The sequence below is a fragment of the Poecilia mexicana genome, unplaced genomic scaffold (genome assembly GCF_051168715.1).
Source record: "Poecilia mexicana isolate PSO_F unplaced genomic scaffold, ASM5116871v1 scaffold_11, whole genome shotgun sequence".
Classification (NCBI taxonomy): Eukaryota; Metazoa; Chordata; class Actinopteri; order Cyprinodontiformes; family Poeciliidae; genus Poecilia; species Poecilia mexicana.
The window spans coordinates 17,009,694-17,024,276 of NW_028263380.1; the positions used below are offsets into that span (position 1 = coordinate 17,009,694).

The 14,583-nt window shown below is 37.4% G+C and overlaps 1 protein-coding gene across 1 annotated transcript in view; it reads right to left on the minus strand.

Annotated features, from left to right (window-relative positions):
* Positions 1 to 14,455, minus strand: part of kmt2ba (lysine (K)-specific methyltransferase 2Ba) — a 37,900-nt gene extending 23,445 nt beyond the window's left edge. The window contains exons 1-9 of the mRNA XM_014990638.2: positions 13,656 to 14,455; positions 8,170 to 9,580; positions 7,217 to 7,380; positions 6,787 to 6,876; positions 6,071 to 6,227; positions 2,285 to 2,558; positions 1,243 to 1,304; positions 945 to 1,151; positions 4 to 83 (exon numbers count right to left, since the gene is read on the minus strand). Of these exons, the coding sequence (XP_014846124.2) occupies positions 4 to 83; positions 945 to 1,151; positions 1,243 to 1,304; positions 2,285 to 2,558; positions 6,071 to 6,227; positions 6,787 to 6,876; positions 7,217 to 7,380; positions 8,170 to 9,580; positions 13,656 to 13,961 (2,751 nt within the window). The 5' untranslated portion in view covers positions 13,962 to 14,455. The remainder of the gene's footprint in view (positions 1 to 3; positions 84 to 944; positions 1,152 to 1,242; positions 1,305 to 2,284; positions 2,559 to 6,070; positions 6,228 to 6,786; positions 6,877 to 7,216; positions 7,381 to 8,169; positions 9,581 to 13,655) is intronic.
* Between the last annotated feature and the right edge of the window lie 128 nt (positions 14,456 to 14,583).

Sequence of the window (14,583 nt, forward strand, 5' to 3'; positions counted from 1 at the left end):
TACCTTGTACGGTCTCTGTCTTCTGGGGAATCCCCGACGATTCCTGGAGTCAGTGAACTGGTCGTCCTGCTGCAAAACACCATCTAGAGCACAAAAAAATACAGCAGAGATGCATGATTAGGAGAAAACTAAAATCAGAATAAAGTTCAGTATGAGGGTGGAAGGGACGAGGTTCCCTTATTTGAGCTCCATCTTGGTTCCTCAAATAGAAAAAAATATGTTTTAAAGACTGACAGAAATTGTTTTCTCATTTCTTTTGTTACACAAAAGAAATATATTTTTCTGAAGTTTTAACTCAAATGTCAGTTTTAGTGACTAAGAAAACAAAACAGAATTCAGAAATAAAAGTGTAACTGAAGTATGTTTGAAAATAAATCATCAACCGGAGTTGATGGCACAAAAGATGCAGAAGAGATGAAGATTATTCTTTTGGTTTAACAAAAAAAATACATTTAATACAGATAAAAATCAGCACAAACTACACAATCTGGTCAATTTTAATCCCCTTTTTTATTGCCTTTGAGCAGAGTAACACCAACAATAGAACCAGCTGCATTCAGCTTCTATACACCACATGTCTGGAACAAACTTCCAGAAAACTGCAAAGACGCCGAAACACCGAGTTCCTTCAAACCAAGGCTACAAACCCACCTGATTAGAGTTAAATCTGACTAATAATAACTGGAACATTGATCAATATATTTGATGTTTATTTGCTTCATGATTTTGAAGATGGAATTGGACAAAATGTAATGTTTTGTAATTGTTTAATATATTATTTTTTTATTATGTAAAGCAATTTCAGGACATGATGTCACTCAAAATGCTAAAACGACTCCCTTTAACTCTGATCTTAAACGTTGACATGTGGTGAAAGCTTTTTAAAAATGTGACTACTTACAGTAAGCATTTTTAGTTTTCAAGAAGTTTACGTTGTTTGTTACCTTGGCGTGACGAAGCAGCTGCGTTCGGATTGCCCGCCTTGTTCTCCGTTTCTTCCTCCTCTTCCTCGGATTCGGACTTTAGCAACCTGCTGTAGGAGCGCGGCTTGATTTTACGCAGAGACTGCTTCCTGATTCCGAGCGCCGTTGATTCTTCGCCGCCGTTCACATCACTGCCGGACGCTGAGCCTGAATACAACCTCGACCGGACTGAGAAAAGAAGCATCACGATTAATTTAAATTCAATAATTTAAAAGATTAAATTATTAGAACTCCACTCCAATCTTACTAGGAAACTTACGTTTTAGTGGTTTTAGCGTGCGGTGAATCTTTGCTTTCACGATTCGGTCGCACTTCCTGTATCTGTGTAAGAAACGGGGAAAACAACATTAAAAGGCTGAAAGTAAAATTCCTCTGTGGACATCTGTAAATGTGTTGAACTGTAAGGTAAATTGATGTTTATCACACCAGTCTGATGTATTTTGCAAATGAAAAAGAAAATCGAAAGACGGTGACAAAAAAATAGAGAAAGAACACGAAGAACGGACTGTTAGAGGAATAACTCCCAATCAAAAGTTTTATTTTATATAGTGTTGAAAGTTATAAGATACAGCTCTGGAAAAAGAGCCCACTGCACTGAAACCCATTAAAACCTCCTGGTTATTCCAGCAATTATTGATCTCTGAGCTCTTCCCGAGTTAAAACATTACTATTGTTTTCTCTAAATGAATATAAACTTGTTTTCTTTGCATAATTTGAGGTCTGAAAGCTCTGCATCTTACTTCTTACTTTGACCATTTCTCTTCTTCTGCAAATAAATGCTAAATTTTTGCTTGTGATTTCAGAAACATGTCAGTAGTTCATAGAATAAAACAATGATCATTTTACTCAAACATAAACCTATAAAAAGTAAAATCAGAGAAACTGATCATTTTAAGTGGCCTCTTATTGATTTTCAGAGCTGTAGACGCTCTAAATGTAAACAAATGTGGAAAAGGCCAATAAAAAGTTATATGATTTAAAAAAATAGAACATTATTTATCATTTTTCTTGCACTTCAAAATTACCCACTACTTTGTGTTGAAGTTTGTGATTGAAACATAACAAAACTGTTTAAAAAAAAAGCAATGGTTATTTCATATCAGGATTATGAATTTCCACATGTTGCAGGTTAAATAACTTAAACACCTGCTTAGATGATAAAAAATTACGCAGAAAATTTAAATAAAATTTCACATTACAAACGCAAATCAGATGAAAATGCTGTTTCCTTGTTAGCAAGTCACTTCCAAGCATGCGGTGAACATGAACCAGAGTGGCAAGGCGACTTAAACGCGACTTACATGCAGCACTGCTTCTTGGTGTTGGGCCCGCCGAACTTGGGCTTATCCAGGCAATTGATGCAATCGCCGCAGTCGTCCTCGATGAGGCAGCCTGTGCAGACGCCGCAGCGCCTGGAGCGGACTCCTCCGGGTAAATACTGACTCAGAATCCTCCTCCTTATGAACTTGTGTCCCTTTTTCCGCCTCCTGCGCTGGATGCTTTCCTGAGAGACAGCCCACTGTGCCCTGCCCTGATCAGAGATGTCACCATCATCGTCATCATCATCAGCCACATCTGCAGGTGAGACACAGAGGAGGACGGGGTAAAGAGTCGATACGGCGTTGAGTCGGCTTTAAATGTGTGTTTGGATGTTTAGGGGATGGCAGAGCTTTTCACGCAGCCTGCAGGAGGCGATGACTGGAGCTTCATTACATGCATTGATTAGCCTTTTGTCCGATAAGTAGGCTTCCTGCTGATATGTTTCTACTGGCTGCCTGACGACATAAAGCTCTTTAATGAAGTTGGGTGGCTGGATGAATTGTAAAGTCACCCACAAAATCCTTCAAAACATTTGAGATTTAATCAGGACATCTTAGTTCCCCTTTTTGGTAAGCAGTAACTATTTGGACATTAAAAATGAGAAGTGATTCAGAGGTTTGTTGTTTTTAGTAATGCATCTACAGTAACCGTGTGCAAGCATCACTCTTTGCCCTTTCCTCCATATGTGTTCAGTGTACGTTGTACATTTTAAGACATCCGGTCTCAAGACATCATCAGACGTAGCCTCAGGAAACAAAAAGAAAAAAAAAAGCATCGGGTCACAAGAGAAACAAAATAAATAAATGAGACTTCAGACAAAACAGAGACAGAAAGAATCATCCTGATGCTGGTTCGGAGGCCGAGCCACTGCAAATATTTGAATTGTTTTAAAAAAGAATTAGATAAAATAAAGATGGCGACATATTCAGATAACAGATTATATGACCAAACAGGAACTTAATAAAAGAGAGATGTTCTAGTTTCTCTATTTCATATAAAAACATGCAAGTAGAGCTGGATGATAATTCACTTTTATTGGTTTTGAAGATTTCATTTTTGGAAAATCTGGATTTCCGCCCCCCCACCAATGCACTCCTTACATTAAAAAAGTTCAGTGATGTCGGAACATCTGGAGCCGCCATTTTGTTTGTCAATCGTGTTTTACAGTTTCTATTTATTTGGACTTTGAGTCGATCGGGTCAACTTTACGACAGAGTATTAAAGCCAGGCTAGATTTTTTTTGTGTATTATAAGAAAAATGTCATAAGAGAATAGAGCAGTAATTTTATGAGAACACAAAAAATAAAAAAATAAAAATGAAGAATGCCGAGCATCTTGTGAAGTTACACTTTGATAATCATCTAAAAATATATAGCTAAATTATTTTCTACTTTAAGATAAAACCATACGAACTGAGCTGATCACTAATTCTTTTTCTCACTAAAACAAATATTTCTCATAATTTTAAGACATTTTTTTCTGGTGAAATTGCATCTTTTTTATGCTACTATTACTGTATTTCTGTAATTAAACATTCTTGTAGCCTGGTGTTAATAGTCTGTTGTACAACAGAGTGAAATAAAAGCCACTTTCTGAACATATTTTCTGTCATTTGCTATCTCTTTTTAGAAAAGAAAGCAAGCAGAAAAAAAAATGGATAAAATTGTAAATCAAATTTGGTTTAAAAAAAATCTGATTATATTTAAGCCTCATTGCCCAGCTCTACATCCAAGAAGTCAAAATATTAAATTGCTTGTTCTCGTCTTTTCCTCCATTTTGTCCATCTGTCTTGTCTGAAGTCTGATGACTATTTTCCTGAGACTTCTTGTTTGTTTGTTTTTTGTCTCTGATGATGTGTACCTGGGATCGGACTGAGTCCCAAAATGCACAGCGCCTCAGTGAGTTCATTTGTCAAGCAGCACTTCCTCACCTCATTATGAGTGAAGTTCACTCGACCAGTGTTGGGTAAAGCTTTCCAACAGCGGTGGCTAATCTGTGTGTGACAAAAGATATTTTTGCTGGCAAATATTTTTAGACATTGAACTTTTAAATATTTTTTTCCCCTCTGCAAATTAGCTTGGAGAGTCGCTAACAAAACTGTGCTCATCTTGATCATATTTTAAGTTGTATTTAATATTTCTGTAGTTTGTTGTTGTTTTTACACTTAGTATAGTGTGTAAAAACACACACTATATTAAGTGTGGTTTTTCTTTTACACTATACACAAGAAAATATAAATCTGCAAAATCATAACAAAGCATTTTAATCAACTACACCCACAGACAAAAACTCTCAGAGCAGAAACAGATGTTTGGTACTGAAAAGCAACATGAATGCCTGAACCGTACCTGTGTGTGTGGTTGTGCACACTGATCATTTAACTACATATAACACACTCCTTTACTTGGATATTTCTAGTAGATTTGTTGAGTTTAGGTCCATTTGTTAGCCAAAATGCTAAATTGCCTCAAACAGAAGCATTTTTTTTCCTCCATTTTCTGTTTTACCACAAATTTTATTGAATAAAATCAAAATCAAATGGGCAAAACTTCAATAGTTGTGGACTACTTGAGAAATAAATGTTCCCTAAAGCTGCAGAGATTTGAAACTGCAGGTTGCAATGCAATATTTCACAGATCTTTAGTTAAGTCCATTCACCTAATTTTAAACTTTAAACACTCCATGCAAACCAACAAAAGCTATTAAACAACATCAACAACAATTCAAAAGAACAACATTCTTGCTAACCATGCTGAAATATATATAGCAAAACTGTTACGTTTAGACATTATCTAGTAATAAGTGTTTATCTAAATGTCTATTTTTGTTACTAGAGACCATGAAATATGACTTCAGGTAATTTGGTTCAGGTACAAACTAAACCAGGTGATGGAGGTCAGAAATGTCATCATAACACCTAAACCACCTCAGATTTATTTTCAGAAAACTAAAAAGTTTGTAACATCACAGATTATTTACCAGTCACACTAAACATGACATCTAAGGACAAAACTGTACTTTAAAAACATTTGACAGTCTATTATCAACACAAAATAGTAAAAATTGTTGAACATGATTGATTTTTTTAAACAGTACAAACAAAACAAAAATAAAACAGCTAAATTCAAGATTCTGTTTCTTAAATGTATTTAATAAAGTCACTAAAAATGTTTGTTTATTCTAATCTGAGATCAGATTTTATATTAGATGTAAAAAAAAAAAAACACCTGCTTAATCCACAGTAAGACAAAATATAAATTTGGGTGAGTTTAGTTGTTAAATTGCAAAATTACCACCAAAATAAATGACCCATCCACATGAACAGAGAACCAAACCACAGGAACATTATGACCAAACTATATTTAGATTATTTACTACTTAATTTCTCCCGAAAATAGTAGAGCCAGAATCTGGTCAATAACTGACTGAAAATAATCTACTGCTACAGCAAACATCTGAAGACACTTTCAAAATTAAAACTAAATTTTAAAAATATTGGTTGCAAACCAGAAAGAAAGTCAAAATGTAGAGAAAAACATTAACGTCTTTGTTATTGATTCATCTGAAAACAAAACCAGAACTCTTGAGATTCTTAAGTTTAATTTGCCTGAAATAACTTTTTACCAGAACACATAAAGAATATTGATACAAACATTAAATGCTTTTCAACTTTTATATTTTGTAATCCAATCCCAATGCATAAAAAATATTAAATGCAGCCTTTGTTGTATGTGGTAAAAAGCAGATAGTGAGGTGATGAGCAGTACCTTCTGCAGCGGGGGAGAAGGTGATGCCCTCCCTCTCGTGAAGCGGTAGAGCACTGAGTCTGGGAATGTCATCCGGGACCAAGGCACGGGGCTGACCCAAAGCCACGGCGGCCGCCCGGCACACATGCTTGATCCTGGGACCGCCGAGCGGCTGCTCCTGCACACAGACTCAAAGGTTAAAAGCTGGGACACAAGCCAACGAATCCAAGCAGAATTAAAACGCCGATTATGGAATCAGTGATGTTGACATTTGTAAATGTGCAAATCCTAGATGCACTTCTAGTCCCGATAGTCCTTTACCAACTGCAACAAACCCAGAGAGACAGAATCGGGACTTAAAAAATAAGCAACAATATGAATAGATACAGGAAGTGACACTGCTGATTCTTTGAAAAGTATTTATATTCCTTAGGCGCATTTAAAGATGTCACATCAAGTTCAGCTGAAATTTTGTGGTTGTATTGAGTTTTCATGTGATAAACCAACACAAAATAGTGCATATCTACAAAACAGAAGGAAACGTAAGACATTTCAGTTTTTGGGGGTGGGAGGAAGTATCCTTTTATATGTGCACTACTTTGCATTGGTCTATAGTACATCCCAATAAAATATGTGGAAGTTGTGGAGAAAAATGAAAATCCAAGCTGTATGAATATCTTTGAGAGCTACTGCAACGGATACAACATGACTGTGTGTATCTGGTGTTAAAACATTACCTGGGGACTGTACTCTTTAGGAGAAAGGCCAGCTCTCCTCCTTCTCCTCCTCCTTCCACTCACTGGCACTTGTGATTCCCTTGAGCTCAACTAAAAGTCCAAACAAAGTGGAAACATGCTTTTAGAAACAGGTGCAGTAAAATTAAACTTTTTTAACTAAAAAAAAAGAAAAAAGAAGCCGTGTGATTTACCCTCGATATAATCAGACTAAACAAAGAGGGCAAATCAGATAGTGCACGAGCAAATATTTTCACTTCTCGTTTATCAGTTGGGTCAGATGTCAGTGTTAACATTGAACTGCTTTACTGATGTTTTACAGAAAACAAAAGATGTCGAATTAATGTAATACTTTGTCTGTTTTGCCAGTTTTCTCTTTAAATATATATATTTTTTTACATTGATTTTCAAAAGCTAGGATTTTTGCTCCTACCTGTGACAGCTTGAGCTGCTTCTGCTGATCAATCTTGATGAGCTGGACTTTGGCTTTCTTCAGCAGGTGCAGCATCCGCTTATTAGCTCCACTGAGACCGAGCCGATGGCTCGGCCCACCCACTTCCAGCACATCACAACCGGGCTCCTCCGTCACTGCTGCTTCTTTATGGGACGGCACAAAAAAAAGGTAGATTATTCACGATTTCGTAGCAGGAAAGGCATCCTTTTATTATGACCAGAGCCTTAGACAATATTTTGTTTTAAAGGGGACCTGTAGTGCAAAATTAACATTTTGCTTGTTTTTGTATTTCCATTTGGGTTTCTATTGCTTCTAAAAAACCGCCTGGCCATATTTGGCAAAATGTTAACGTTTTTTTGGTGTCTGGAAAACGAGCTGTTTCAAAAACTACTCCTTGCCTAGCAACCTCAGCGAAGCCCAGCTGGTTACCTAGCAACCCAGACAGAAGTCAACCCATTACTTAGCATCCCTAGTGAAGCTCTAGCATGTTTGGTTAGCTGGTTTTACTGCTGTGCGCTCTACAATGGCTGCTGAAAAAGTTATGTTGCTGACTCGCTATTCAGAAACCACTTGCTACTTTCTTGTTGGTTGTGCAGGAGGCTCTACAAATGCTTTTCAAAGGTGAACAGTTAAATAATTGTGTATGTGTTTGCAGCCATTTCTATTTGTGTGTGTAAACGTTGAGTTGGGGGGCGTGGCCAGAAGCAGCTTGATTTAAAGAGACAGGACGCCCTAAAGCAGCTCGATCTGAAAGAAGCTCAAATAGGCAGAACTGAGCAGAATAAAATCTCATTATCTCAGAATGGTTTTGTGCAAAGAAATGTAATGAACATGGCTTTGTGTAACCCATAGACCTATCCTGTTCAAGGAAGCATAGTAAGTCACTTTTAAACATCTTTTAGAGGAGGAAATACAGCGGATAAGATACTCACTGTTATTCTCCATGTCTTCTGCTGGAGTTTCCTCAGGAATTTCCACGCCTGCCTTGACCACCACAGACACTTTCCTCACAACTCCTGGAGAGTCCATTTCCTCCATCATAATCTTGGACCTCCGTCTCTTCCTGTTTGGGAAAGTCAAACCGTCGTCCTGGTCTCCATGGTCCTCCTGAAAACCAGACTGGCTTTTCTTTTTCTCTGCCAGTTTTAATGTCAGCTTCTTCAAGTTTTTGTAGATCTCGACGTGACTCGCGCCTGAACTGGGTTTGGATGAGATCCTTGATTCAAGCAACGAGCTGTCCAACACCGACTTGGGGTAGCTGTCTAGCGACTGTGAGCTACCGTCGTAGCCTGATTCGTTGACGGACAGAGTGGATTTTGTGTCATCCTTCTGCTGACTTTTCAGCCACGTTGACAGTGAACCCTTTGGAAACGGGATGATTTCCTCGTTAAGGAATCTCTTTGGGGTTTTGATAATGCGGGAAGACCGTCCACTCGTTACAGTCGTACAGCTGTTAGAGCTTTGTGATAGCTTTGTCTCGTCCTCCAGTGGCTCCATGCTCTGACCCTGCGATTCGACACCGTCCACAGCTGGAAGCGGCTCTGGCATGTAGGTATAAAACACATGCCGTGTCCGAACCCGAGCGATTTTCGGCCGCTTGTTAACAGAAGCATCCGTTGATTGTTTGCGCCTATATCCGAACAAAAATCTGCCTCGATGCCGTCTGTGGGCCCTCTTCCCTGAAGTCTCTGCAGCTTTGCTCTGGAGCGACACTCCCGCCTCTTTTTCACTCTGGGCTGCCGCCTCTGGAGACGAACCCAAACCTTTAACCATCCTCATCATCCTCTGACGTTTGTGAAAAGACGTCAAGGAGATGGCGGCGCCCCGGCCCATTTGAAAACCGCTTTTAAGCTTTTCAGATCCTTTTGCCTGAGACGTCTCCAAGTCCGCCAACACTTCTCCTTCAGCCTGATCCGTCCAGTCAGAATGTTCTTCATCTCCAACCGGTTCGGATACACTCGACTCAGTTTCATGAGGTTTAGCATGACTTCCTGATCTGGTTGCTCTTTGCTTCAATGTTCCTTCTCCTGCCGATGTTTGCTTTTCTACATGTTTGGCTTTTGTCCCTTTGTTGTGCACTTTGATAACCACTTTCGGCAATTCTTCGTCTCTAGTTGGGCTCTCCTTCACATCCAGCCCTTCCTTGGAAATTCTAGGTACAATTTTCCCAATCAGACTTGGTTTTGGGGTCTTGGGAATAATTTTTCCAATAAGAGGCTTTGCTTCCAGCACCGGATCTGAAGCTTGAGGCGGCTTGGCTTGGCTCACCGATCTCTTGGACACAGAGGTTTTAGGTTTTGGTGGACAAACTCTTGAGCTCCCAAAACCAGTAAAATCTTCCTCCTAGAAAATATAAAATAAACCTTATAGATGGTAGAATAAAGTATTTGGAAATGTTGAGATAAGGACAGATAATTTGTAAATCACCTGTGGTTTTACGACAACAATATCATCTTAGGTTCAAACTAACAATCTATTGATTATTCTGATGATTAATCAGATAAAAAAAAAAATTAGCACATAATGTAAGATTTTCATTTAATCCTTTTTTGTACAATAGAAATAAATTAAATTTGCAAACAAGTCATTTTTGAACAAGATAATATCAGCATACAGCCTTTTTTGAGTCTGTACTCAAGTTAACTATTACTAAATTAATAGACAGTTAATTTAATAATCAATTAATCACAATGAATTAAACACTTCAGATCTATTTGTAGAAATGATCAAATGAATTTGGATTTTTTTTCTAACATCTTATCTGTTTTTACTCTTCATAGAGATATTCTTATAGATAGGCCTCAGTGGCAGCAGCTGCTGCTTCTTATCAGCTTTTCCTGCATTTGATTAGCTCAAAACACACAGAAAATACATCAGCTGGTCATTTCCAAACCGAGTCAAAGATGAAGGCTTCTGGATCATTTTTCTGCTCTTAGCCCAGAAACAAACTAATTAGTTTTTCTTCTAAGTAGCTAATTGTTAGCTTTGATATTAATGAGTTGTATCATCATTTGTAAGTTACTTTGGGAAAAAGGCGACTGCTAAATGCATAAACTAACAGCAAGTTACCCCTTCAGTATGCAAAGATCGCCCCAGCATCAGCAAAACACACATATACTGCAGACTTTGAAGCTATATGTGAACAGACAGATAATCCTTTACAATAAGTAGTACTGAACAAATAAAGAAATAACTGCCCTGAATTAGTGTTGGATCAAAGAAAGCAGAAACACGTTGTAAAATAAAACGACTTCTTCACCTGCATGTAAAACAATTAAAATTTTGTAAAAACAAGCAAAAAAAAAATACTGAAAAGGCTGAGTTTTAAGAGCCTGAAAAACAATTTTCCAATTACAATAAAGAAAGTTTGTTTTGCCTGCAAAACTATTGAAATGCGATACAATTACCTGAAGAATATGCAATGTGTGTGCAAAGATAAAACTGGAATAAATAGAAAAAAGTACACTATTTTATCAATAGCTGCTGGAGCTTCAGACAAGAACTTCAAAACATAGTTAGAAAGCTTGTGTGACATTTAGCATAGCATGATACAATCAACTCTCAAATATGTAAACAAAACTGTACTCTATGATCTTTATAAGAAAAATTTTTCATCTTTTTTTAAAATAAATTTATAATATTAATTAATTTTCTTTCTAATAAATTTGTTGGAAAAAAGAGAAAATACTTTTGTTCACACTGATTCTACCATCTTTGTAGTTTATTCATATATTATTCATATGTTGAATAATAAATATTGTACACTGTTTCATAGGCAGTTAATTTGCAGCAGACTTAGTTATATATAAACACACTTTTACTTTTTAAACTTCCAACTTATTATTTTTATTCAATTTAACACTGTGTCTAAATAATGAATGTTAATATCATTACATATATAAGGAAACATAATTTTTTAATCCAAATTATAATGCAAAAATATCCTGCATTTGCCAAGTTACTGGTAAAAATCACAACAATTGGAAAATAAAGCAAACATTAAATTACCAACAGCACTTCACAGTGGTGATATATTTATGTTGGTGTTCAGCTTCAGAAGGTGAAAATGTTCTCGGGTCAGATTTCACTAAAATCTGAGCACGGTTCTGTTGTTTGTCCCTGAAATTACCCGATAAACCACAAATGTGCATGTTACTGAAGATGAGTCAGTTCTCTTCATGATTTGATTTTCAGGTACTCGCCCAACAGAAACTGCATCTCAGCATCTGCAGCCTGGCTCTCTGCTGTTACTCCCCTGTTTCATCACTGTAGTTTTGACACAGCAACTGAAATTTTTTTTTTTTTCCCCCATTTGTGACTCAGCAGTAAACTAAACGGTTCACACTTTTTCTGCCTGTGCAACATTTAAATTTCAGTTTGCAAGATTTCCACAATTTATTTCTGAAGCAATGCACAGTTCTAGTAAGGATAGATATTTATCTGCAGACAGCTGCAGTTAGCAAAAAGACTCCTTAATTACTTTTCTCAGCAGCCGATAATTCATAATACTTACATCCATCTCAAATGTAAACAATCTTCAGAGTGATCAGAAGTAAAAACTCTTGAATTATCCAGCAACAAATAACACGGCACAGTATCAGGAGATGTGGAGAGCTGCACATGAGCATCATTACCAGCGAGAGTCATGTGACTATTTCAGTCAACTCCAAAGAGATTGCATCAGTAAAGTCTTTCTGATGTCAGACAGGAAAGACATTAATTTACTGCATCCAATCTGACTGCAGGATTCATGTGTCCATACAGATGGAAGTCATCTCACCTTCTGTTTTGTATTTTTTTGTAAAACTGACCAAGTTTTTCCTGTTCGATACATTTTCCAGTTTCATTAAAGGTCTGACCTTCTGGTTATTTCCCCCCTCAGATTACTAAAACAAATAAAACAAAATATCCAGCAGGTTATTTGATAAAGGTGGTCGTTTTGAAATCAACAGAAAATTAAGATATAAAATTATTTCATTGCTTTGCTTTCTTTTTTCTCTTTGCTTCTTTATCTGTTGTATGAATGTATTGTTGAAGTATTTGTTGCCAACCTTAAAATAATTTAAATTAAACTAAGAAAGTGAATTGTAGATGATACTCATGTTTGATCAATTGAAACAATGAACATATTAGGGAGTTCCTAGATGTGATTTATTCAATAGATAAAGAGAAAAGGTCTGATATGTCAGTATTTGTTCGTGTAGAGACAATCAACAAAGATATACCCAACACTAGACTCCTTAAAAACAAAAACAAAAAAGTTAAAAGTTATGGTAAATATACAATTAGGCAGCTTTACATTTAAGGTAATCTTTCTATTTAGTTAACATGTTTCTTCTGACTGGAACATTAATGTTTTACAGAGGCCCAACCAGAGTCCTGGCTTGAATCCAGTACAAAAAAAATCTGTAGAGGGAGCTAATGATTAGGGTGATGGCAAGGAGGCCTCCTAGCCTCAAAGATTTGTAGTCCAATACAAAGACGAATGGTCAAAAATGTGTAGAAAAAACAGCTCAGCAATTACACAAAAGAGTGTCCATAGGTTACAGAGAATGGTGTAAATAATTTTGAATTAAAGAAAAAAAACTTGTTAGCATTTTTACCAGAATGAATTAAAGTAGCATCTTCAAGAGATATTATTTTGACACAAATTGTAAGTTGTTACAGTAACTCAAAATACGATTCCCTTGAGAAAACATCAACTTTTCTTTGCAGGCGATTTGATGCCAGAAAAGGATTAACATGAAACCCTTCCTAGCCTTTGTCTGATCATTAACCAACTGCAGACATCCTTCAATTTACTCTGAAATGCTCCTAACGTGTTGTAGGACTGGCTTCACAGACTCTATATAAGGTTAATTAAACCTTCGCTTTCCTCCCGCTGCTGCCGACGTTCAGCTGACGTTAAAAAACACCGAGCAGTCAGCTGACATAAACTCCAACGTGGAAAGTAACAAAACGTTTAAACGACCAAAATCACCGGAGAGCAGCTCTTAGCAAACCCGCGTGGAAAAACCTATATTCACAGGATGCCAAAGAATGGTTGCCACCAACAAAAAGCCTTTACTGCTGTGCTCATACCGCCAAAGTTTCCGCCTTATCTGCTTTTAAAGCAAACACTCGACTGGACGGATATTTATACCTCAGATGCTACTTCCTATACCAGTTCCGCACAGCAGAGTATTAATACATGCAGAATAATCACACGAAAACAATCGCTAGTAATCCCATATGAAACATTCCCTGCAGGCAAACAGCTTCGTGCTACAATGCTACTATGTGTTATGTTTGTAGCTAGCTAGCTGCACATAAGCTAAACTGTGCTTTATATAACAAACATAACAAATTTGTGTTTTAACGTCGCAGGGAGTGCTTATTCTGAATTTAAATCGCACGGTTTTCCATCTAGCCGACTCACCTCCTCGCTATTGCTGGAGTCGAAGCCCACATCCCTCCGCCGACCGTGCTTCTCAGCCACCCCCAGCAGCCGCAGCAGGGACGGATCCTCACCGAACGCAAGGCCGGTGTTGACAGGCCTCGGCCCGGCTGCGACCAGCTCTCCGTAGTCCGAGCCCAATCTTCCGCGTCTGGTCCGTTTTCCCGAGCGCAGCCTGCTGCGACCCGTTAACGGACGTCCTGGGAAGCGAGCCCGGGCCGGCGGTGCCTGAGAACTCAGCCCAGCGGTACTGGAAGGAGACGATAATCCACCTCCCGAGGCCGCCATTATATTTACTACAACAACGGAGACAGCGCGCGGGCAGAGGATCACTGCAGCGGTGAGCGAGGCAAGATGGGTCTCCTCGATGCAAAGGCGCGAGATAGGTGCATCATGGGTAGACGAACGTCGCCGGAGCTGCTCGACGTTCGACGACGTGGGCGACTTTGCTTTTAAAATTAGCTGTTTTTGGTGTTTTGTTGTTTTCGTTTTAGTTTTTTTGTTTTTACTTGTGTGACGAATTTAAAATAATAGAAATAGCATTTGCTTAAATAAAGGCTGAAAACTTTGATTTCTACTAAAAATGCTAACATATGTTTGAGCTTCTTATGTTTTTTTTAAAGGCAGGTCATGAATTTGTGTATTTATTTATTTATTTATTTATTTATTTATTTATTTATCAAATTTATCTGATAGAGACAGACACACAATCACTGACAAACTGTATTATAGTGAGCTAATTTGCAACACTTGTCCCTATGGGTTTTTATAAAAGTATAAAATACTATAAAAAATAAACAGTATAAAGACCTGTATGTTTTCATGTCATTTTTAAGATACTACAGAGAAATTGAATAGTAGTAAAAGAATAAAATAATTAAATGTGATATAAACAATGGAAACAAAGTCA